Genomic DNA, 24,171 nt, shown 5'->3' on the forward strand with positions numbered 1-24,171 from the left:
TCAAATAAAATCAAATAAACAAAGAGAATAAATGTGATTGTTAAATAATAGCTAGATATACTACGTGGCTCAGATACACTGCTATCATATCTTAGATTTAAGTGGTAAGCACTAAAATAACAGATACCTACAAATATGATACATTTGCACCTGCTTTATAATGTCAATACTGGCACTGTATGCTGAATTCAATTCTACTGTAGTGTCAATAATTTAAGAAAAAAGTTCCATTAACTTTGTTTACAAAATAAAAAACTGCTTTAGATACAAAAATATTATCAAGTACAGTATATAGTTTAACTTTCCCGTTACCATTTCTGCCAGCATGTAACACACACACACGTGTACAGCAAGATTAAAATTCCTTCAGGTTCTTTCATACTTACTGAATAAGGAGGTGTAGGCAAAGAAATTTTTGAAACAACTCTTACTCTATGCTGATTTTTCCTGCGCCTAAAATGAAAAATTGAAGTATTGACAACTACAGAGTTATTTTCATCCAACTCTTCGGTGAAAGGAAAAGGATATGGTAAAGGCACACGAGATTCAACTTCATATGTATCTTCTTCCTCGCTTTTTTCTGACTTCAAGCCACTGAATAGATTTGATGCCCAATATGTACGGTAGGAATCCATTCGAGAATAACGTTGCTGCCCTCGTTCATCAGGTAGGGCTATTTGCCTTAGCTACGAAAGGTTTCAATATACTGACAAAAAATTGCAGAGAAATTCACCAGTTGTCTGACTGCTGCAGAGAGCCAGGAACTATCAGTTCACATCCGGATAAGTAACCCGCAAGTAAGGAGAAGCCCAAGTAAATATCAACTTGAGAAGAAAAGAAAGTGTCAACATTTGCAGACTTCACTGAACTACGACTTTTCCCCTCAGAACCAAACTCGAAAAGGTATTTTAAACAAAAAGAATTAGTAATGTGAGGCAGGCATTCATCGAGGGAACAAGGTATCTTCATTATTAGGCCATGTAACGACAAGCAACAGGCAATGAATCAATCCATTACAGAAAAAAAAAATTGCAGCAGTTATCAATTGAAAAAACAAAACAAAACACCTGCTACAGTGAGGTCAAAAATACAAAAAGTGGCACACTATTTGGCTTTGATTACTTTCTTGAAAGAATTCTCCTGAAGTTAGATAAAACTTCACCGTGCAAAGTGAAAGCCTCTCTCTCTCTCAATGCCTCTGTTGAGGAAGAGGTCAGGACAATGGGAGTGGCTTAATTTCTTTACTGCAGGTACACAAGCCGATGGAATTTGAATTAGCACACCCACAGTAAACCTTGCCCGACAAGATTCAAAATCCAAGTCAGAGCACAGAAGCTGTATTCGTAAGGGAATAAAACAATAGCTTCAAGACTAAAAGACTATTTTCAATGCTTTGTAAAAAAGAACATTTCTAAAATACAGTTGCATCTCCAGATCTTTAACGTTGACAGCCTGAAAAACACTCCTAGCAAGGTTTCTCTTTCTATTAGGATCAATGTGCAAGTCCATGAATTAGATGATAGGCCAAATTCATACTGTTTCTAGATTTTTTTGGCACAAAAATCACCTTATCATCATGTGATGGGACGATGAGCTGCTTGTGCGTAAAATGCAAGTCCCTCAGAGTTTGATCAGGTTTTCAAACCTCTGCCTGTGACGGAGCCCCTCCAGCATGGCTGCGTCAATCACTAGTAGAATCCGAAAGTGGCTGCTTTCGGAAACGTTTCCAACATAAAAGCTCCTTAACGGAAACACGTCGTCTGGCCTCTCGGCGTGACAGTTTCCGTCGAGGTGTGGGTGTCCCTATAGGAGGTCCTGAGACCTCCCCACTGGTTTCGCTTGAAGCGTCTCTGAGCCATCCCTCCGACTCACTTTCCCTTGGAGTTCTTGCTCGCCCTCTACTGGTTCCCTCTTCCGCTGCTACTGCTCTCTCAACCTCAGGGAGCCTTTGCACCTGCGGCGCTTTAGATGTCAGTTCCCTGACATCCACCTCCCCTCCAGGGCCCCCTTCACCCCCTCCCGTCTCCTCTCCTACTGGCGGTGAGGAGGTAAAACCCCTGAAAGAACCTCCCTCATCTTCCGACGTCGCGAACACTTCCTTCCACTTGTTGCTGTTCCTACTCTCTAGGTACTCTTCGTCATCAGAGTCCACTCCATCTTCCAACTCCGACTCCGTGAACCCTTCCATTTCCTCTTCCTCATCGGTGGTGCCGAAATACTCCCTCCTAAACCTTGCTATAGGCTGAGGTTTCCTCGGGAACCTTTGGTGGAACGTTTCTGTTAAAACCTCGTCATTGACTTCCTCTGCACTTACCCAGGTGTTTTCTGACTCCGGTTCCCCTTCCCACGCCACCAAATACTCCACCTGATTACCCTTCCACCTGGAATCGAGGATTTCCGCTACATGGTTGCGGCGTTCCCTCTCTTCCAAGGCTGGTCCCCTGACGTGCTCCCCTTCACGTCCCCCCCTGTATGGTGACAGTAACGACCTGTGGAACACTGGGTGCAATTTCATGTGGTTGGGTAATCGGAGTTTGAAAGCTACCGGGTTGACCTGCTGAATCACCTCAAAGGGTCCCAATCTTCTGGGCCTCAGTTTCTTACAACCCCCTTTGAACGGCAACCCTTGGGTTGACAACCACACTTGATCCCCCACCCTTATGGTTTCACCTTCCCTTCTGTTCTTGTCTGCCTGCTTCTTATATTGTGCCTTGGCCCTTTCTAAGTTGAGCTGGAGCTGCTGATGGATGGCTTCCATCTCTTCTACAAAATGTTCAGCCGCTGGAACGCTCCATCTCTCCCCTCCTTCCCCTGGAAATGCCCTGGGGTGACACCCGTAATTAGCCAAAAAGGGACTCATCCCTGTGGACACATTCTCCGCATTATTGTAGGCAAATTCTGCCAACGCCAACTTTTCGACCCAATCGTTCTCTCTGTCATTGACATAACACCTAAGATATTGTTGAAGAATGCCATTTGCCCTTTCCGCCTGCCCGTTGGTTTCAGGGTGCCGGGCAGTTGAAAAATTAACTTCCACGTGTAGCAAGCTCATGAGCTTCCTCCAGAACCTGGAAGTAAATTGTTTGCCTCGATCTGAGATCACCCTCGAGGGAGCCCCGTGCAACCTAAAGATATGTTCCACAAACAACTTCGCCGTTTCTTCCGCTGTGACTGCATGTGAGCATGCCACAAAATGGCACATCTTAGTTAACAGGTCTACTACTACCATGATGGCTGTTTTCCCCTTGGACCTTGGCAGATCCGTCATAAAATCTATTGATATCGCTTCCCAAGGCCGTTCTGGTGTGGGTAAAGGTTCTAATAACCCTGCCGGCGCCCTTCTTTCCCCTTTGGCTCGCTGACATTGGTCACACCCTCTTACATACTCCCTTACATCTTCCCTCACCTTAGGCCACCAAAATTCCCTGGTAACCAACCACATGGTTTTGTGTTGCCCAAAATGTCCCGCCGTGGGGCTATCATGCAACTGCTTGAGTACTCTCCCCCTCAATTCACCTTCGGGTATATACAGTGCCCCTTTGTAATACAATGCCCCATTTCTTTCCTCAAAACCTCCGGGGCTCTCGCCCTCCCCCCTGAGACCTCTGAGCTTATCCTGGGCATATTCATCATTTTCCGTTTCCTCCACCAGTTCCCGTTGCCCCACCAGCGCCGCCCCACACACCCAGCGGTCCTCCGGGATGACATGTCTCTCTTCGATCACCTCCTCCCCTTCCCAATATTCTGGTTTGCGTGAGAGCGCATCCGCCCTGACGTTTTCTGGGCCTGGCACATAACAAATCTCAAAGTTAAATTTGGAGAATTCCTGTGCCCATCTCACTTGTCGTTGGTTGAGCACTCGAGCTGTTCTCCAATACTCTAAATTCTTGTGGTCGGTGCACACTTGCACCTTGTGTTGTGCCCCAATTAATAAATGTCTCCACCTCCGGAATGCTTCGTGAATGGCAAGTAGTTCCCTGTCATACACCGTGTAATTCCTCTCGGACTTATTCAGTTTCCGCGAGAAGAATGCACACGGTCTCCACTCCGACGCACTCCTCCCCGGTTGAAGAAGGACCGCCCCTATAGCCCGGTCGGATGCATCTGTTTCCACTCTCATGGGTTTTTGTAAATCCACATGCAGAAGTTGTTCTTCCGAGGCGAAAGCCCTTTTCAGTTCTTCAAAGGCTCGATCCGCCTCCACCGTCCAAACAAATTTCTTCTTGCTGCTGAGGCAGTCGGTGATGGGCGCCGTCAAGTGGGCAAAGTTCTTGATGAACTTCCGATAAAAGTTCCCAAACCCCAAGAATCTTTGCACGTCCTTCTTGGTCTTCGGTGTCTTCCATTCCAGTACCGCTTGAACCTTGCCTGGATCCATGGCCAATCCCTTGTCTGACAAGCGGTACCCCAGGAATTCCACCTCCTTGGTATGAAACTGGCACTTCTCCAGTTTCACCCACAGCTGGTTGGCTTGCAGCCTGCCCAACACTTCTCGAACGTCCCTCACATGCTGTTCCTCATCTTCCGAATACACCAACACGTCGTCTAAAAAGGCCACACAGTTCTTGTAGAGCAAAGGTCCCAGAACGTGGTTTATAAAAGCTTGAAAACAGGCGGAGCCCCCTTGTAGACCGAAGGGCATAACGAGGTATTCAAAGGCTCCCAAAGGGGTAAACATGGTGGTCTTCCATTCATCTCCCTTCCTTATGCGTATCAGATTGTACGCCCCCCGCAGGTCCAGTTTTGTAAAAATCTTTCCCTTCCTTACTCTGGTCAAAATGTCGTCAATTCGGGGCATAGGGAAAGCCAGGGGCTCCGACACTGCATTGAGGGCCCTAAAGTCACACACCAGTCTCGGTTTGTCTGTGTTCTTTTGTCCACAAAAAACACTGGGCTGCCCCCCACCGCTCGGGACTCTCTGATGAAACCTCGCTTCAAGTTTTTGTCAATGAACTCCCTCAGCTCCTGCATCTCCCTGTCTGACATGGCGTACAGCTTGCCTACTGGGAGTTGGGCCCCTGGGAGTAGGTTGATTTGACAGTCAAAGGGTCTATGCGGTGGCAGTTTGTCTGCTTCCCTTTCGCTGAATACGTTGCTCAGATCTGCGTATTGCGGGGGCACCTTCCCTTTGCCCATCACTTCCATCCCCGCTAGGGTGACTCTGTCTCCTCCCGAGACCTTCCCCTCCTTGCAGTGTTCTAGGCAATGCGCTGACCCAAAGGAGACCACCCTCTGATGCCAGCCCACTAGCGGATCGTGTAGCGCCAGCCAGCTCATCCCCAAAATGATGGGCGCTCCTCCCAGGATGGCCACATTAAACGCTATCTGTTCGGTGTGCCTTGCCACTCTCATTATCATCGGGACAGTCTGTTGGCTAACTTCTCCCCCCAACAGCTCTCTGCCGTCAATCGTAGTCACCTGCAAGGGGTTACTTAAAGGGATGGTCTGTATCTGGTGCTCAGCTGCAAACTCCTTACTCATGAAATTACAGGAGCTGCCTGAATCCAAAAGCGCCTTGACCTTTAGTGGGTGTCCGTTTGGCAGTTCTAGTAACACCTCTATCACTAAAGCAGGTCTGGGAGGTTCTGGCATGGGCACTTTCATTGCTCTTTGGCCTGGCTGCTGTGCCCCGACGGTGGCAGCCAGGCGTTGGCTTTTACTTGCTCCTTGCTGGCAAGCCATTAACTGCCTTCGCACCACCCCCTGCTCAATATCGCTGGAAAACATCAGGTCCATGGCACGAAAAAACTTCCTCGTGTCCTTTAAGATCTCATTATTCGCTGCCATCAGGGGTCTAACCCAATCTTTCGCCCCGGATTCGAGATGGCCAATCACATACGCCACTCGCGATTCCTCGTCGGGGAAGTCATCAAACTGCAAGTTTAGAGCGTATTGCATCTCTGTTCTAAAGGCATGATAGTTCCTGGGATCCCCCCCGAATTTCTGCACCAATCCTGGTACCTTTCTGGCGAGCGGGGTGGTTTTCTCCTTTCCCTTTTCTGCATCCTGAGCCCTCCTCTCCTCAAGCCTCGCCGTTTGCAGCGCCAACTGGATCTCCAACGCTCTGTACCTTTCTTCCAGGCTTGGACCCCCTCCAGCTGCTCCTGCACCCCCGGTTCCGGCTGGGTTGCTCATGATGCTTCTCTCTGCACAAGCTGGCTTTCGGTGACTTTCGGATTGCTGTGATGGGACGATGAGCTGCTTGTGCGTAAAATGCAAGTCCCTCAGAGTTTGATCAGGTTTTCAAACCTCTGCCTGTGACGGAGCCCCTCCAGCATGGCTGCGTCAATCACTAGTAGAATCCGAAAGTGGCTGCTTTCGGAAACGTTTCCAACATAAAAGCTCCTTAACGGAAACACGTCGTCTGGCCTCTCGGCGTGACAGTTTCCGTCGAGGTGTGGGTGTCCCTATAGGAGGTCCTGAGACCTCCCCACTGGTTTCGCTTGAAGCGTCTCTGAGCCATCCCTCCGACTCACTTTCCCTTGGAGTTCTTGCTCGCCCTCTACTGGTTCCCTCTTCCGCTGCTACTGCTCTCTCAACCTCAGGGAGCCTTTGCACCTGCGGCGCTTTAGATGTCAGTTCCCTGACACATCACAACATAGTTCCTTTGGAAGTTTAAGGGAGATGAGGGAAGATAGAAAGGAGAATAAGATTTTGATTACATCCTTTGAAGAAACAAGTTGTAAAATGATGCACTTATTGTCCATTAGAAAATAAATATTTCATTTAACTTGCTGGGCATTTTCTACTTGTTCTCTTGCAAGAGTCTTGAGAAACTAAGTTGACAAAATTAAACTTGATAGACAGATATGAAACAGAATTGTTGTTGTTGTTTAGTCGTTTAGTCGTGACCGACTCTTTGTGACCCCATGGACCAGAGCATGCCAGGCACTTCTGTCTTCCACTGCCTCCTGCAGTTTGGTCAAACTCATGTTGGTAGCTTCGAGAACTGTCCAACCATCTCGTCCTCTGTCGTCCCCTTCTCCTTGTGCCCTCAATCTTTCCCAGCATCAGGGTCTTTTCCAGGGAGTCTTCTCTTCTCATGAGGTGGCCAAAGTATTGGAGCCTCAGCTTCAGGATCTGTCCTTCCAGTGAGCACTCAGGGCTGATTTCCTTAAGAATGGATACGTTTGATCTTCTTGCAGTCCATGGGACTTTCAAGAGTCTCCTCCATAATTCAAAAGCATCAATTCTTCAGCGATCAGCCTTCTTTATGGTCCAGCTCTCACTTCCATACATCACTACTGGGAAAACCATAGCTTTAACTATACGGACCTTTGTTGCCAAGGTGATGTCTCTGCTTTTTAAGATGCTGTCTAGGTTTGTCATTGAAATAGAATAGTACATTTCAAATTCAAAGATGTATCTGATCCATTCACCTGTTTCTAAGAGGGATGGAAGAGCTCTCATTTGAGCACTGAGATTCGTTTCAAATGCATTTAAGACTGAGGCTATAATACTATGATGCAGGTTCCAAGTTCAAATGTGGCACCATTTTGAGGCATGCAAGAAATGTGATTTCTTCGTTGAGCACTAAAACTATGCATGCTACAATCTATTGCTTTTTCCAAAAGTCATTCTAGGTTTCAGGTTCAAAACTGACCTTTTTGATAGGGACTATTTTTGAAAGGGAAACATTCAGCACTGAAAAACTGGATTCAAACTTGGTGTGCACATTCATGGCATCATTCTAAAAGTTCCAAGTATTTGAGGAAGAGGGAGAAGAGATGGGTAAACACCGAGGTGCAATGACTCAAAATATTGAAGAAAAATATTGAGATGGAAAGATAACAGGATTCCAATAGGATAAGCAGGTTGAAACAATTGCAATGAAACAACGTTCATTGGAACGTTCCGGATGCAAGACCTATTCAATCCTACGATTCACTAGTTTTTAAAATGAAGTATTTTCTTTCTAGGAAAGCCAACACTGAAAAAACTGGATTGCAAATGAAATCCTATTGCAAGTTACACTGGCATACACATATCTTTCTGGAAATAATAAGAATTGTATAAACACTAGTTGAAACTGGGAACAACTCCACATTCCACACTTTGAGGGCACTGATGGTATAGGTCTGAAGGAATCCAATTTACTTCCTCACGTGGAGGTACTAGGCAATGTTTGTGTGCAGCTTCCCTGTACCCAAAGAATTTGCCCTTCAATTAATGGATACACACACCAGCCTATAAGAATTTAAATCCACAGAACGAGAAATATCTGCTCTCCCAAGGAAGGAATGATCAAAGTCATGGCAACCAAAGAAACAACTTTCAAATAATTTGATTTAGCTTATCACAACTTTGAACTGTTTACGTCACTGTCTTAAAAACATTTAAATGAAAGAAACCTCCAAAAACATGAGACTTCAAAAGATCTGAAAAACTTACCACAATCCCCGAAAAATCATATAATATTGTAGGTGTACCACCACCAGAAGGGGAGATGGAGGTGGAAAATCAATACACCTGGCTCAACAGATAAACAGGTATCAGGGCTATAGATACTTTTTAAAGAGATGCTAATGCTTACTTTTCTAAATCTATCCTACAGTACTATATACTATATAAGGATGTCATCATGCTGTGGTTTCCATGGCCAGCAACAGATGGCTCTGTGAACTACAACGTGAAGAAGGAAAAGCAGTGTTGGCAGTTGAGGATGATAGAAATAGAGATGGGGGCAGCCCACACAAGTGAGTGAACAGGCAGGTGACAGTGCAGGTGAGCAGGTGGCCCAGATGATCAACACAGGTATCAGGTAGCCTAGGCAAGCCACAGAGGAAAACCCAGGGCAGCTCCCCACCAACCATTCAGCTCTGCTGCCACTGCCCACCGCCCACCAATATTGCTGTTTTGGCCTCAGCAGCATTGGAGTAGAGAAGGAAGTAAGCAGAGGCAGGTGGGAACCCCAGGCAGGCTGCAGAGGAACAGTCGGGACAGCACAGGGGAGCTGTCGAACAACCATCCTACCACTTCGCTGCTCCTCAACTTCTGCAGCTAAGTCCAAGGCACCCATGTCAGTGTGAGTATAAGCAGAGGGTGGGACGGGGGGTCTAAAGGAGAAAGTGTGGTTGGGATAGGTTGTAAGGAGAAGGGGGAGAGGAGGTTGGGATGAGATGCTAAGGGAGAAGATTTTCAAAATCTATACTGTATCCAATAGTGTATTGCAACCCGTTCCTCAATAATCTACTAAGGATATAATTAAGGAGTGCTACCTGATTGGTGGTTTCGTTTATTGTTTCCAGAAGTTTTTCAACGGCTGCCTGAAGTCGAGAACTGATATTTAAAACCAGCTCTTCATTTTTGGGGTCTACTTCCACTCCAGCAAAGCCATGCTCCGTGAGGTACTGTGAGAGTTCAAGGCCTTCATCTGTGACTTCTGACCACATGCTAGGGCCATCACCTTCTACATCACTGCCATGATACGAAGATGATGCCTTTTCTACACAAAAATAATAATGATGATAATAATATGAGTAATGGTGTCTTGTAAAACTTTTTGGTATTAAAAATGGTAAAACAGTTTCATATATATATACAGAATGAATTATGATCAAATAAATAGTACAAATACACATATATAATAATATATGGCCATACTTACACTGTAAAAGCAGGACATCACAGCAACAACAAAAAATACATTTTGCACTAAAAGTTACACAAATAAGGTAGAGAGAATGTTAGCAAGCAGAAACAGGCAATAGAAAAGGAGATACTAACAGAAGAAAAATATTTTTGTAGCATGCTATAGTCTATTCCTTTTATAGCGGGTACGTAACTGGAAACTAATCTTATTGGCTTCTGTTAGTGTGTCCCAGTTTGGAATAAGCAGCTGCACATTGCAAGCATATAGAATGTAAGCAGACTGCACTTCAGTACCACTTTGAGCCATAACATTCAGATTATGCCCTTAATAAATTACTATTGGTCAATTAATCAGGGAACTATTCATGTCGACATCAGGGTTTGTTTTTGCATTTGTTTGTTTCTTTGTTTAAAAAGATATACCAAGCGGGCTGCAATTCTATGGAGGGATATATGGTTTGGGAAAAAAATATTCCTGCTCTCAACTGGCCTGCTTGGGGCCAACTTTATCTCTCCTTAAGTCTCCTCCTGGGAAGTCTACTCTCTTAGATTTCCCAGCAAATGAAATATATTGTCTCCACCACTAGTGTAAATTAAAACAAAACAGCACCCTGCCTCTGTGTTTACCCAGTGTTGCCTTTTACTCGGATCTCAGTTTTGATCAGTATTTTCCAGTTTAAAATTAAAATCCACTGTCAGTAATGAAGCCAGCAGCAGCAGTTTTGCAAGAGCTTTCATGTCCAAAGCAGCAAAAAGGAAGTCCTGGTTCAGATGTAAGAGTCATCTTAAATTAATAAACTATGATTTCACATCATCAATAATAGTCAAAGACTAAAGCACAACTTCTCCATTAAGTTGCAATGTGAACCTGTCATTAAAAGAAGAACTGGAGGCAGCTGGGTAGGAAGAGACAAGAAGGGAACGCACAGGCACACTCTCTCAGGCCTTTAAGGACTGCAGTTTTCTCAGCTCTGTCTGAATCAGGACCATGGGCAAGAGGTCTATGTAGGAATAATTTTATAGTGTCCTTTCCTCTTTGGTGAACTAGTCAGTATGAATTGAAGTAGGCACCACCAACACATCTTGCTTAGGCTTTCAGAGCCTTGGTGTACCACTTTTTATAACATCCATGAAATATTTTCCTTAATATGAATTACTGTTACATATCTCCTTTTATGGTTTTCGTAAGGCCAACGTAAAATTCCGTAAAACTGCAAGACTCCATGAACAAAAATAAAATAACATAGTTTTTATATGAATGGAATGAATAGCTGGATGAGTGTCAAGTTTACATTCACATGGCACCTTTCATCTGCACAGGATGTCAAAGCACTTTACATGCCCTGCAGGATTCAAACTCAGAGCCATCAGCGTGCAGTTCCCTTAGGGATTTGCTGGCAAATGTTTTCGGCCAACTCATTGCGCAACATTTAGGATGGATTTGGAGAAAGGAAGAGTTTAAAAACTTTCCAAACCCTTCTTAAAAAAAACAAAAACAAAAACTTTCTACAGACTTAACCGCTCACCCTTTTGACAATATGCAAAGTGTTACTATTCCATCAGGAGGTGAAGGGCCTCCTGGTGTCAAAGCGTATTTACTGCAGGAGCTTTAATATCCTCAGAGTAGAAAGGACCTTTGAGATGCACATCCAGGATACTGTTTGGTCAATGTTAATACATTGGTTAAGGCTGAGTCGGGGGAAGCATAACCCCGTACTGAGCCACTGACACCACTTACGGACGCAAAGGATGCTCTTTGAAGTTCACCCATCTTTAAGTACTGACCAGGTAAGAGACCCTGCTTAGCTTCTGACAAATAAGAACCTGCAGTACAGTAAGCAGAGCTACAGAAAAGATACAGTCAATTATAAAGATATATTAGTTACTGCGTATTCTAAGCTATGTGCAAAGTCCAATGGGTATATATTACTACTCTGGCCCAATCCACAACTTCATTACACTGCATGCCATTGCACAATGCCCCCTTTGACCCAGGAAATAGGACACCCAAGCTTGCAGCTTTGGCCATGCGTCCTCACTATTAGTCCTTCTGGGTAGGGCATTAACTTCAGAAGGTGCATCACAGCATGTCTCAAGTATCTGTAGACCTGAGGAATGGCTGTGGGTTAAGAGTCTAGCAGTGCCATGCAGTTCAGCAAAGCTGACTCCATTGCCAGTTTAACTCTCGTCTTCCAGCTATATCATGCTTTTCATGGAAACAGAAATGCACCCTTGTCATTTAGCTTGCAGACTGTAGGTTTGCTTGCTTTTCTAACCCCCCTTAAGTAACATGAGATTTTAAAACTGTTGCTAACTAAAAAAAACCTTTAAACTTATCCTTGCAGGGAAAATGCATGTAGTTCACATTAATCTACCATACCCTATAATCTAAGTCCTGACAGGAAATTTTTGCTGAGCTTGTATGGCTGGATGTATTGTGCTTCAGTAAGCTACTTTAAAATACAGGTTGCTATTTTCATAGAATTACACAGATGTGCAAGAACATTTGAACTTCCTAAGGTCTATGAGGTTTTCATGCATCAAATCAGCAGGTTTTGTGCTGACTTAGCCTTTGTTTTAAGCAGCTCATGTTTTTTCAAGTGTTTATACGTACAATTATGAAGTAAATCTCCCTTATGTATTCCAGTGGCTGAGGGGCTGTGAAAGGATTACAAATATTTTGAAGTTACGTTTCTAAAGCCTTGTGTTGGCTCCAGCTATTTATTAACCAAACAGCTCTGATATTGTGACAATTGGTATGGGGGGCAGCTCCTGTGATTAGATGGGACCCGTTTATGCCCTGTCCTATTGGAAGCTGAGCCAATGGTGGGATGCTCATCTCTGGCCAAGAGCTCATACAATCATGCTTGTTCCTTCATCTGGTACCACACAGTGGTGCCAACACAGAGGGAAGAATTATTTCCTTTGGTTCACCTCAGGCTATACTTATGGGGCTGAGATGTAGACTTCGCCTCAGTTTCTGGCAAGCCTATGCAAGTGGAGGCTGAATAGTAACAGGGGAGCGAATGCCTTGGTGTGAACAGGGAAAATGTCAGTATGACAACAGACCCAAAACAACTTCCCACTCCTCCACACCTTTGCAGTTTGATTCTGGTTGCTATTTCACAGGAGCTGTGAGTCAAGGATGCCATTTTAGGTGGTTCAACACCAGAAGCTACCTTCCATTCCTAACTGTTCATAATGCACAGTCTAATCCACTGCACTAACAACATTAAACCTGAATAATGCATGTTGGATGGCCAACTACTCTATTCTTTTTTATATATAATATTTAGCTAATTTGTGGGAGAATAACACTGATTCCAATGAAACTGTGAAGTGTTACAAGCTTTTATCATTCACAAAGGAAAAGCTGAATAGGGACACTGTAAAATAACTGAATCATTGAATGCATCGTGAAGGCTTCAGCAGTCCATGACATAAGCTCTCTATAAATAAGCATGAGTTGCTGGACATCTTACATTAATGTCACTTCTATTTACATAAGGTATGGTCCCCATATATGAACTATCAAAAATGATCCTTTCTGTGTTGCGTTTGACGCTCAGACATAGCCAAATCCCAAACTTTCCCTTGCCATTCCGTCTATCCTGTTCTTATGCTATCTAAACTTTCCAATTTATTTACCTGTCACGAATTCAGAATAGTTTTGCAACATATACGTTCTGTCTACTTTCCTCTGGCTTACACATACAGCTTCCCCCTACACCAGTGATGAAGACGGCTGTTTCTTTACCCATCTATAGTTGCTGACCACACCCAAAAGCAAGCCTTCCTTGAAGAGTCCAAAAGAAGGCCTTCATTCACACACCCTCTCAAAGAAGCATCTCAATGAGTTACATAAAACCAAACAAAGCAGATTATGCTAAATATATGATAGCATTTTAAGATCAATTTTTAAGATTAAAGACTTATGTTTTAAATCCCCAACTCCTAACAACTAATGTTTTATATGAGAGGGTGTTTCTTTGTATTTTGATGCAGGTTTAATTAATCACACAATTTTTGTAAAAGCTTGAGATTTCTCTCTTCCTGTGCAGTAACTTTTATGCTGCTGCCATCTTAACAGCACTGCTCATTTCCTCATATTCATCCGTGCCTCTAGAAAGCAGAGTCATGGCACATTAACCTGGCCAGGCCTGGACATATTCCAAAGTTATTCCAACCTTTATTGAACTAACAGAACTCGACAACAGGGGCAAAGCAACTGCTTCTATACATTTCTGAAGACCTGGGCCACTCCCACTCCCAACATGATTGACTATCTAAACTTCCAAGCTGTGAATCATAACTCAGAGATTAAGGGCCAATGGCAGAGGCCCAAATCCTAAATTGTTCTGTGATTGGATATCATGTCTCAAATCAGAACACAGAGGCTCAGAATCCTTAGTCCAGACTCAAGCTCAAGCAAACACAAACCACTGAATACATAACAGGCAGCAACACTGGTGTAAGCCCCTTCAGAAAGTCTAAGATTGCTTCTGAACAAACAATTTTGCATTGATCTGCAATAAATATCAATAGTTAAGAATAAATACAATATGGTTACATAGCAAATGTTTGTGTAGGTGCACCAACACAAATCATGGTAACCTGCATATGACTTATATGCTATGTTTTACTGGTATTTTACCCAATTTGGGGGTCTTCCTAAAAAAAGCTCAACTTTCAGGATGTCCTAGTTTTACATGGAGGCACTTTCTGCATTGGAATTTTGTCTTATCTGAAAAAGTCTTCAGTTCCAGACCAGATAGCATTCTTGTATAATACCACATGGAGTTCTGTACTATTGCACAAGCACAGTGGTAGAAAATTATTTGCAGGCACAGCAAGTCCTTGATTATATAACCATCTCTAACATTAAACCCCCAAATCTACTTGGATTTATTTTTTTAGCTTGGTTGACATACTACACCAAAAGAATGAACGACTTAGATATATTCCTTATATAGAGTTGCTTACTAAATTCCAGTCAGCTGTGCTATCTCAATTTATCACCAAATGTGTATTTTGGCCTTATGTATCATTTAAAATGGGACGCGGGTGGCGCTGTGGGTAAAAGCCTCAGCGCCTAGGGCTTGCCGATCGAAAGGTCGGCGGTTCGAATCCCCGTGGCAGGGTGCGCTCCCGTTGCTCGGTCCCAGCGCCTGCCAACCTAGCAGTTCGAAAGCACCCCCGGGTGCAAGTAGATAAATAGGGACCGCTTACTGGCGGGAAGGTAAACGGTGTTTCCGAGTGCTGCGCTGGCTCGCCAGATGCAGCTTGTCACGCTGGCCACGTGACCCGGAAGTGTCTTCGGACAGTGCTGGCCCCCGGCCTCTTAAGTGAGATGGGCGCACAACCCTAGGGTCTGTCAAGACTGGCCCGTACAGGCAGGGGTACCTTTACCTTTACCTTTATCATTTAAAATTGAGAGGGTATTTTATAGGGACCGATGTTTTTAACTATGTGAGTTCAGCTGACATAGTTGGCCAATTCAAGGAAACAGCATTTAACTTAATATTCCAAGCCATTTCTTATAACATATACTGGCTGTGTTTGTCCATCACAATAAACCATGGTTTAGTGTAATAAGCACCAAACACAAGTGTCATGGTCAAGTTACAAGACTCTTTTACTCCCTTTTTTTAAAAAAAAAGTATTTGCCCAGGACGATATCTACTTTTACCTCCCCACCCCCATTTTATGCTGTTATTTCTATGTATATTATGCTACGGCCACACGGCTAATGCAATAAATCTATTGATTGATACTCCCACATGGCCCAGGAGGAATTGGAAGCTTTTACTTGCCTTTTGCTTTTCCTTAACCAAGCTTTGTAATCTGGTGAGACCAACTATGGCTAACACGATTTTTCTAATCTAAAAAAATGTATCATTAAATCAGAGTGAATTTATAATTCACACATTAGAGAAAATTAAGGTACACCTAAAACAGCCTTAAATATATATCCCCTACTTTAGCATAACTCTTGTTTAAAATTCATTTAGTGTCATGGCACCTACCCTTTGGAATCCGCCCCCCTCCCTGGTCACATATTAGACAGCCTGTCTCTGTTGTCCTTTTGGTGCCTCCAGCAGACCATACTCTTTCAACAAGCCTTTTAAGTGGAGTCTGCATCTGTACTGGAACTATTTTAACTGTTTGCATACATGGAATTGTTTTTAAAAGTTTGTATTGTTTTATACAGAATCATAGTATCATAGAATTATAGAGCTGGGAGGCACCACGAGGATCATCTAGTCTATGCATACTCAACAGGTCGATCAACTATGAGTAGATCACAGTGTCTTGGGAGTTGGAAGTGCCTGATCCAGAGCCTCAGGCTCTACTGAGTGAGCCATGTGATAAGGACATATATGAAATTGTTTTAACTTGTGTGTTTTTTCTCACTTTTTTGTAACAGATTTGTTTTTATAATTGTATATTTTATTCTTATAACTTACCCTAGGATCTTGTGACAAAGGGCAAGTAAAATAATAATGATAATGATAATACAAACAAATAGTAAGTAGGGCTCATAATTGGAGCCAAAGATAAAGGCAGTCCCCCTCTCATACTGAGAATGGAAGGTGTAGATTTCTTCATATTAAACTATGATGCACTCTTACTCTTTCTGTTCACAGAATGAACAATTCATTTTTATAATAAAAATTAGAAGCCTTTGTGCTGAAACAGGTAGCGAACAAAATGTCATGTCATTAAATTCTATACTCTATAAATCAGTATGACAAGGTTCATCAGTGTTTATTTTTAAATACTGAGACAAGTTAGTACAAGTTTAAGAAGACAAGTATAGTCTTGTATTTCACTGCACACATTACCTATGCTCCAAAGAGCAGAATTACAACAAATGACTAATGAGGGCCACCATAGAAGAGACATGGGGAGTCCAGGGCTGGAAGTTGTTGTACTACAACTCCTATCAACCACACTAAGCACGACCAGTAGTTAAGGTACTACCAACAACTAGAAGAGGTACCAGGTTGCCTATCCCTGCTCTATGGTAATGTCAAACAACAATCACAAAAGCGTTTCAAAACCATTTGATAAAACAATATACCGTATTGGCCTGGGCAAACAGCACCAGGAGCCCGTAATCTCCTATCCTCTCCCCCAAGGCTAAGAAGGGAGCAGCTTATATTCAGGTATTGTCTTTCCCCCCCCCCCCCACTTTTAAATGTGTGGCTTATATTCGGGTGCAGCTTATAGTCGGACCAATACGGTATTAACTACATATTACTGCCTAAGTAAAATGACCCTAAACTAGCTGTTTCTCCTGCATAGACACAATTCTTTTTTTATTTCTCATAAGATTTAATTAAGGCTTTTTCATAATACAATACAATAAAAAACTAACATAAATAAGAACAAAAACAGGAAAAGAAAATAAAGAGAAAGAGAAAAGAAAATGCAGATTTTGTCTCTCAAAGGTAGATCTGTGTCCTACACAGAAAGGGGTGGACCCTCCCAGCTCTCACCTAGGAGCTTCCCCATCTTCTTCCCGTCTCTCACGTTGGGAGATCTTCCCTTCCCTGCCTCTCACTCTGGGTCATTCACCAAACAACCATCACCTTCATGTTTGTATAATTCCAATAATGTCCCAGATTAGAGGACACCAAGGAAAGCAAAAGAGGAAGAAAGAGAGAAGGAAGGATATAAAAAAGAATAGAAGAAAAAATGGGGAAAGGAAAAAAGAAAAATCGATAAAACGGACTTATGATGTTCCGTCTGTCAGTTATATACATAAAAAATATAAAATATTCACTCTAGGATGACATCCAGCTGTTCTACCTTCTGCTAGGCAATACGCCCCCAATCTTCAGTCCCAAATGTCTCAGGTTCATTGATTTTGTCTTCCACACAAAAAGTAATTATTATTAACAAATGCCAGCAATATTTTTTCTCCACTAACTTCAACAACCATTCATCCATACTAAGCAATACTAAACATTTTCTTCTTTATTCACACAAGAGTCTCCCCACTGTAGTCAGACTAAAGAGATACAATTCAAGCACTAATTTGCTTTTGAAAATCTAGATAATGTTCCATTCATTCCTCTGTTGTCACAAGCATCTGTTTGCAGTGATTTCTGGTTAGAGACAAGCATGCAACCTCAGCATTACTTACACTGTACTCTCTGAGTTTTAGCTTCCAGTGGTACCAACAAGGTGAACTGCAAAGTCTTTGCAGTTTCACAATCATTGTCCTTAGAGTAGTAGCTATGAAAAGCAGCGGAGGAAAGGGGTGGGTAGAAACTATCTAACACTTATTCTGTTCCTCAGTCCAGAGAAAGAAATCTGCTGGGGTGTCCTGTCAGGTTAATTAAGCAAAACAACGGTTGAAACAAATGCAACACACTTAAGAGGCCTTGGAGGTGGCTGGAAGCCATCACTGACCTGCTATGGCAGGGGCCGGCAACCTGAGGCCCATGGGCCACAAGCAGCTCACGGGGGTCGTTTAACCAGCCCCCAAGCCTCCCCTGAACCAAGCCACCCGCTTGTCGAGTCCCCGCGTGCTGTGCTAAACTGGCACAGCACAGCTCAGGGGCTCGCTTCTGCGGCGCTGGAAATCGTGTCTGTGCAGATGCCGGAAATCGCGCGTGTGTGATCCAGCCCACGGGGTAATCTCCCCTGGAGAGAACTGGCCCAGGCGAGGTAAACCTTGCCGACCTCTGTGCTATGGGGTTAGGAAAAGGGGAGGGACAGATACAGGCAGGTAAAATAGTCAATGGAGAGATTCCTACTCTTCCTCCCAACCCCACCCTACAAAAAAAAAATCTTGCAGACCTAAATCTGCCTAAATCTACCTACTCAAACTCTCATACCAAACATATACAGTTCTTCTCAATGCAACACCAATCATAACAAAAATACACAATCACCCCATCTCCAAACACTATGGTCAGCCAGGGGTTCTTTGTCTTGAGGAAAATGCAAATTGAATCCTCACAAATGTGTTAGAGCCTTCTCTGAAAAACTTTCCATGTCACCCTCTTCCAATGCCCTAGTATCCTTTTCTTTTTTTAAAAAAGGCTTTTGAGTTTTTCTTCTTGATTACACAATCTCTTCCCACACTTCCTTTCTTGGTCTTTTTCAAGTGGCCCTATTGATCTATCCCAGAGGCACTAGGTCAGTCTGCCACTAGGAAACCAGGCACAACGTGCAAATCTCCAATCACCATTCTGCCACATGAGCAAGCAGACCACACTGAGTGGAGAGAAGAAGGAAAAACAACAGAGCGAAAGACAGCATGATCTTTCTCTTTAGCACAGGAAGACCAAATAATGTAGAAATGCCATAGAACAGAGATAGTGTTAACAACAAGAGAACCCCAAAGCAATTTGCAAACATCTAAACTTCAAGAGGACTGCTGCATACCTCAGGAGTAAGATTCATACGTTTAGCTGGTAACCTCCAGTCTACCTATTCCACAGCAGTCCCAGGCTTTTAAAAAGGCTATTAAATAGGGAAAAAACCTCTGGGAATTGCTTCATTGGCATTTTTCATAAGTCCTATTTCACCGTGATTTGTAAATCTCATCGGCATGAGTTACATAGAAAACATGTAATTAAAATTGTAAGACGTTTTAGCTTCAATATTCGGTAGCCAAGCATGCAAGTTCATTTCCAGAAGCATTTTTTCAACACACTTCACTTTATTTCAGTAATAATGTAGGTAGGAACATTTCCTTAGTGGCCCTGTAAAAGCACTCATAATGTAAAACTAAGAATGAGGTAAGACCGCTAGTCAACATATTACAGTGTTCCATCTCTGACAATGCTCACACAAGAAATTTTAATGCTGAAGTGTAATAAAGGATACTCTATTGCTTAACATTAACTCCCAATCTCTGTATGTTTACAGTACCATAGTAAATATAGACAAGGATACATGTTCTAAAGTTCTAAGACCTACTGGTGCTCCCATCTTCTGGTAATGTGTGTGCTTGTTTTATTTTGACAGTTTGATTAGCCATTACTAAGGTCTCATTTGGTTGCAGTATTGTTAATTATGGTTAATAGACTGGGAGTGTGCTATGACCTGGAACACTCCCTCTTCTGCACAAATTATTCCCTTTCTTCCATGGTCTTGTTAACTAGCATTTAGTGTTATGTCTAAAATTAGCCACGGCTAGCATCAATGCAGCCAGATTTCTTTAACTAAGGTCTGGAAATCTACTTCAGCATCTAGTTTCAAGCACTGGTAATCAGGAATGAATATAATAATCTGATGCCCAAGCATACATTAAGTTTTCTATTTTACTTACAGTGGTACCTCTGGATGCGAATGGGATCTGTCCCGGAGCCCCATTCGCATCCAGAAGTGAACACAACCCACGTCCGCACACCGTGATTCGCCACTTCTGCGCATGTGGTACCTCTGGATGCGAATAGGATCTGTCCCGGAGCCCCATTCGCATCCAGAAGTGAACACAACCCACGTCCGCACACCGTGATTCGCCACTTCTGCGCATGTGCGTAACATCATTTTGACCGTCTGCGCATGCGCGAGCGACGAAACACAAAGTAACACACTCAGTTACTTCCGGGTTGCCGCAGCACGCCACCCGAAAATACTAATGCCGAAGCTACAACAACCCGAAGTATGACTGTATTTATTTATTGCAAATTCAACACAGAAGTATGTGGAGATCCTCACTGATGCAGAAATATCTTTACAATGGAATGGAATAGGTCAAGAAACCGTGATAAGTCAGGTAGCAATATTAATGGCTGAACATAATGTCCTGTCTACTTGAAACTAAGCTGAGCAAATGAAGCTCTCCGCACAAACTTTGAGATTGCTGCGGTTTACAGAAGAGACACATTGGAGTTGTCATCAAGCTTGTACTAAGATGTAGTTGTTGCCTGATACCAGTTAATTGTCTACCTGCTGCAGAATTAAAAATGTTGAGCATAAATCAATATATTGTTCAAGCACACTACTTCAAACACACACACACACACACACAATTTCTGCGAAATATCAATATTCTCACAGCGGGGTAGTGGGTTTTGTTTATCCAGCTCCCTGTCTTTGCCTGGGACCTACAAAAGCACATCCTTCAACATAGAGCTGTGTTCTACATCCCCAGTTGGTGGCAGTGATGCTTCTGAATACCAGCTGCTGGAAACCACGGAAGGGGAGAATGCTCTTGTGTTGGCATCCTGTTGTGGGTTTCCCACAGGCTTCTGGCTGGCCATTGTGAGAACAAGATACTAGAAGAGATGGACTACTGGCCTGAACCAGCAAGATACAATTAAGTTCTTAGAAATTTACATCCCATGGAACCAATGGCATCATGGATCCCACTCCATTCCATGGAAAAGAACCAATTAAAAATTAAAGCCCTAAACTATATAAATCCAAACTCAGTTTTAGGTTTCTTATTACAGAATTATTTTTAGAGCCAAATTTTAGAGTTCCCTTCACACACCTGTTGTTGTCAGTACAGATTCCGAATAGCTTCCACATAAAAGCAACAGAGAGCATGGCCTCATTGCAAGTACCTGCTTCGTATGCCACACAGATGCTTGGTTTTGTGGAATCCTCAGCTCTGGTCTCCCATGCAAGACTTTTAAAAGGCAACTGACATTTAGATGAGCGATCCAGAAGTCCTACAACATGGCGGCCAATTGTTTCTTCTACAGCTACAGTCGTCTTCACGACTTCCAACAGAATCTTCAACAGTCTGTTATTGGCTTTCTGCAAGGCACATCTGGAAACAGAAAACGGAATGCGAACTCCATCAAAATTTGTGCACTGAGAATTACACGTTACACAATGGTAACAGAAATATTAGATGCAGGGTATAAAGATGCAGACAAAACTTAACAAAATCCAAATAAGCAACAAATGGTAGAAAGTTGAGTGATTGGCGTATTAACTCAAATTGAACCACTTACTTCCACATGAATCAAATTAATGACTCAAAGCCATGGATAAGGGAACATCAGAACTAAATGACTCCCCCAGGTAGTGTAATAAGCAAAAGGGTTTACTAGCATACTCAATGGTTCCAACTCCCAAGAAGAACAGGATGTTGGATGAGATGAAACTTTGATCTGATCCAGGAGGGCTCTTATAGTATTTTGATGGCTAAAATTTTTTTTTCCTGTTGCTAGATCCTGTGTATATTGAGTTCCCCTATGTTAAATGGAGCCTACCGCAAATAATCATGCATAGAACTGATCTTTTGAGCACCAACTTATGCATGTTTAAGAGATTTTTGGGGCACTTTTGGGGACATGTTTGCTCAGAACCAAGGCCCCATCTGCACTATACATTTAAAGTAACATTACACCAGCTTAAATAGTCCCAGCTTCTCCTAAAGAACCATGAGAACTGTAGTTTAAGGGTTCTGAGAGTTCCTCGGGAAGAGGGATTGACTTATAAACCACTTTGAGAATCGTGCAGAGAAAAGCAGAAGCGACATTACATGGTTCTTTTTATTGTAATCACACAGCTTGTATCTGTCATCCAGCAAAATCACTGTTACGAAAAACCAAACTGTAAATGTAGGTTGGAATAAATGTATAATAATATCATGGAGCTTAATGTATATGGACAAATCAGTTTCACATATAGAACACAGCCATAGTTGTGGCACCAGGCACTAACGATCACTACAAATTCCAGTGATAATATGGCTACTTATTTAATTCAGTAATTAAATTTTAACACCCCACCCTGAGTTTTTAATGTGTAAGCATTCAAAGTAAAAAGAGACAAGGATCCAATCCAGGCTCATTTAGTCAAGCAATGCCTTGAGATGAAAACATCTACAGATCTGTAGTCACATTACATAGCTTGACTGCTAGCAAAGTGCTAACATATCATTGACATTGACCTATCAGCCTCAAAGTTATGCAATTTCTTCCAGCTGTTGGCATAAAGTTTCTCAGGCTGAAATATCTCAGTCTTCTTAACAGCATACCTTTCTTTGGAAAGGATATCCGGAGAAGTTTCTTCATGCTTTCCTTCACCTTCACCAATTTCCTCTTTGGATTCATTCTGACTTACATTTTCACCCTGGGTAAGTTTTGGCAATGGCAGAGAGGAAAAAAGATACAAAAATCCCGTCATATTGGAATCAGCACGCTTTTCTGCTTCACAGTCATGTTATGAAAACGGGAGGGGGAAAACACCCACACCATAATCCACAAGCTTTATATAGATTTAAGTAATAGTTAACTATCCTGTTATCAGATACCTCAAGCTACAGATTGAAATAGTTTAGTCACAGCCTATAAGAATCAAGTTTGTTGTGCTAAGTAAACAGTTTCTTAGTTCCTTGTTGGGCGTTACTACAGCAACATTAAAATTAGAGTTTGCTTTCAATATCATGTCAGCTGCCTATGCCCCACCTTCTTATTTAATCAAACCCCATTTAAGTAAATCTGACACCTAATAGGAAAATGTCCTGTGTTGAAAAGAGCAACAACAGCAAGGCTACTTCATTTACATTCCGCAGCTTCTAAAGACAGCCAAAGTCTACACTACCTGTGTCTGAGTACCACTGTTTTTTAGCTCACAGGGTAGCTTCTCTCTCCCTGCCAGGAGCTGCTCCTTTAGTGATTCTAGTTCCTCTAAAAGCATTTGTTCTCTTTCTGTGATGATGCTTTCACTATCCAGTGTGTCACTCTAAAAAAAGAAGAGCACACCACTAACATATTAGAAATACCACAAAAGGAATCAGATATATACTGTATCTGACAATCGTAAGGCTGGGTCCCAGATATGACACCATTAAAAATTCTGTTCACTTTGGTCACAGGATTAAAGAGAAAACCAGTCTAAAATTAGGACACTAAGATAAACTGTTCAGTAGTGTGTGTGTGTGTGCGTGCGCGCGCGCGCACACACACACACAAATATTTTAATGTGTATATGGGTTGGCTCTGGACTTGCATTCATGGAAGGAACGGAGACCCAGCAGACACTCTCAGCTGCAGGAGGACCACAGTGATTTTTGCCCATTATTCCTTTCCCTTGCATCCACCTTCTATGGTGTTCTTGAGGGTTCTGTAGCCCTCTGGAATAGCTTTCCAGGTGGCTGCAAGGCCAAAGGAGAAATTGGGGGGGGGGGACCCAGCTCCCTTCCTCTATGCAAATAAAACTCCACTGAACGCAAGTCTGGATAGAATCTCTCTCTCTCGTCTTTCTTTTCTCTCTCTCTCTCTCTCTCTCTCTCTCTCTCTCTCTCTCTGTGTGTGTGTGTGTACACAGAGTTTTTAACATATATTGGCAAACAAAATGTATTCATTCTGCTTATTCAATTCTGCCATAAGATTGACACAAACACCCCTTTATTTGCATTCTTTATGGGGTGGTATTATTTAATCTCAGGCAAAATGTAGAACCTTTTCATTCTCATATCAAATACATATATATAATTTCTGTTCATGGGTTGCCTAGAGAGAGCTAAATCATGAGCCTGGATTCGGATGACAAACTAAACCAAATCATGACTTAGGTTCAGTACAGTGCAGCAGCAGCAGCAGCAGAACTGATGCTTGTAAAAGGCAAGGACGACTGTTCAATTCATGAAATATC

General features: G+C 42.7%; 1 protein-coding gene across 13 annotated transcripts in view; it reads right to left on the reverse strand.

The window, feature by feature from the left end:
• Positions 1-24,171, reverse strand: part of AKAP9 (A-kinase anchoring protein 9) — a 111,796-nt gene that overhangs the window by 42,114 nt on the left and 45,511 nt on the right. For 12 of the 13 annotated variants that reach the window (XM_081931336.1, XM_081931335.1, XM_081931337.1 and 9 more), the window contains 4 exons: positions 23,119-23,259; positions 22,553-22,647; positions 21,126-21,334; positions 9,219-9,445 (listed from right to left, as the gene is read on the reverse strand). In XM_081931336.1, coding sequence (XP_081787462.1) covers positions 9,219-9,445; positions 21,126-21,334; positions 22,553-22,647; positions 23,119-23,259 — 672 coding nt within the window. The remainder of the gene's footprint in view (positions 1-9,218; positions 9,446-21,125; positions 21,335-22,552; positions 22,648-23,118; positions 23,260-24,171) is intronic. The other variant, XM_081931342.1, reaches the window with a different exon arrangement.

The sequence above is a fragment of the Podarcis melisellensis genome, assembly GCF_964234715.1.
Source record: "Podarcis melisellensis genome assembly, chromosome: 12".
NCBI lineage: Eukaryota > Metazoa > Chordata > Lepidosauria > Squamata > Lacertidae > Podarcis > Podarcis melisellensis.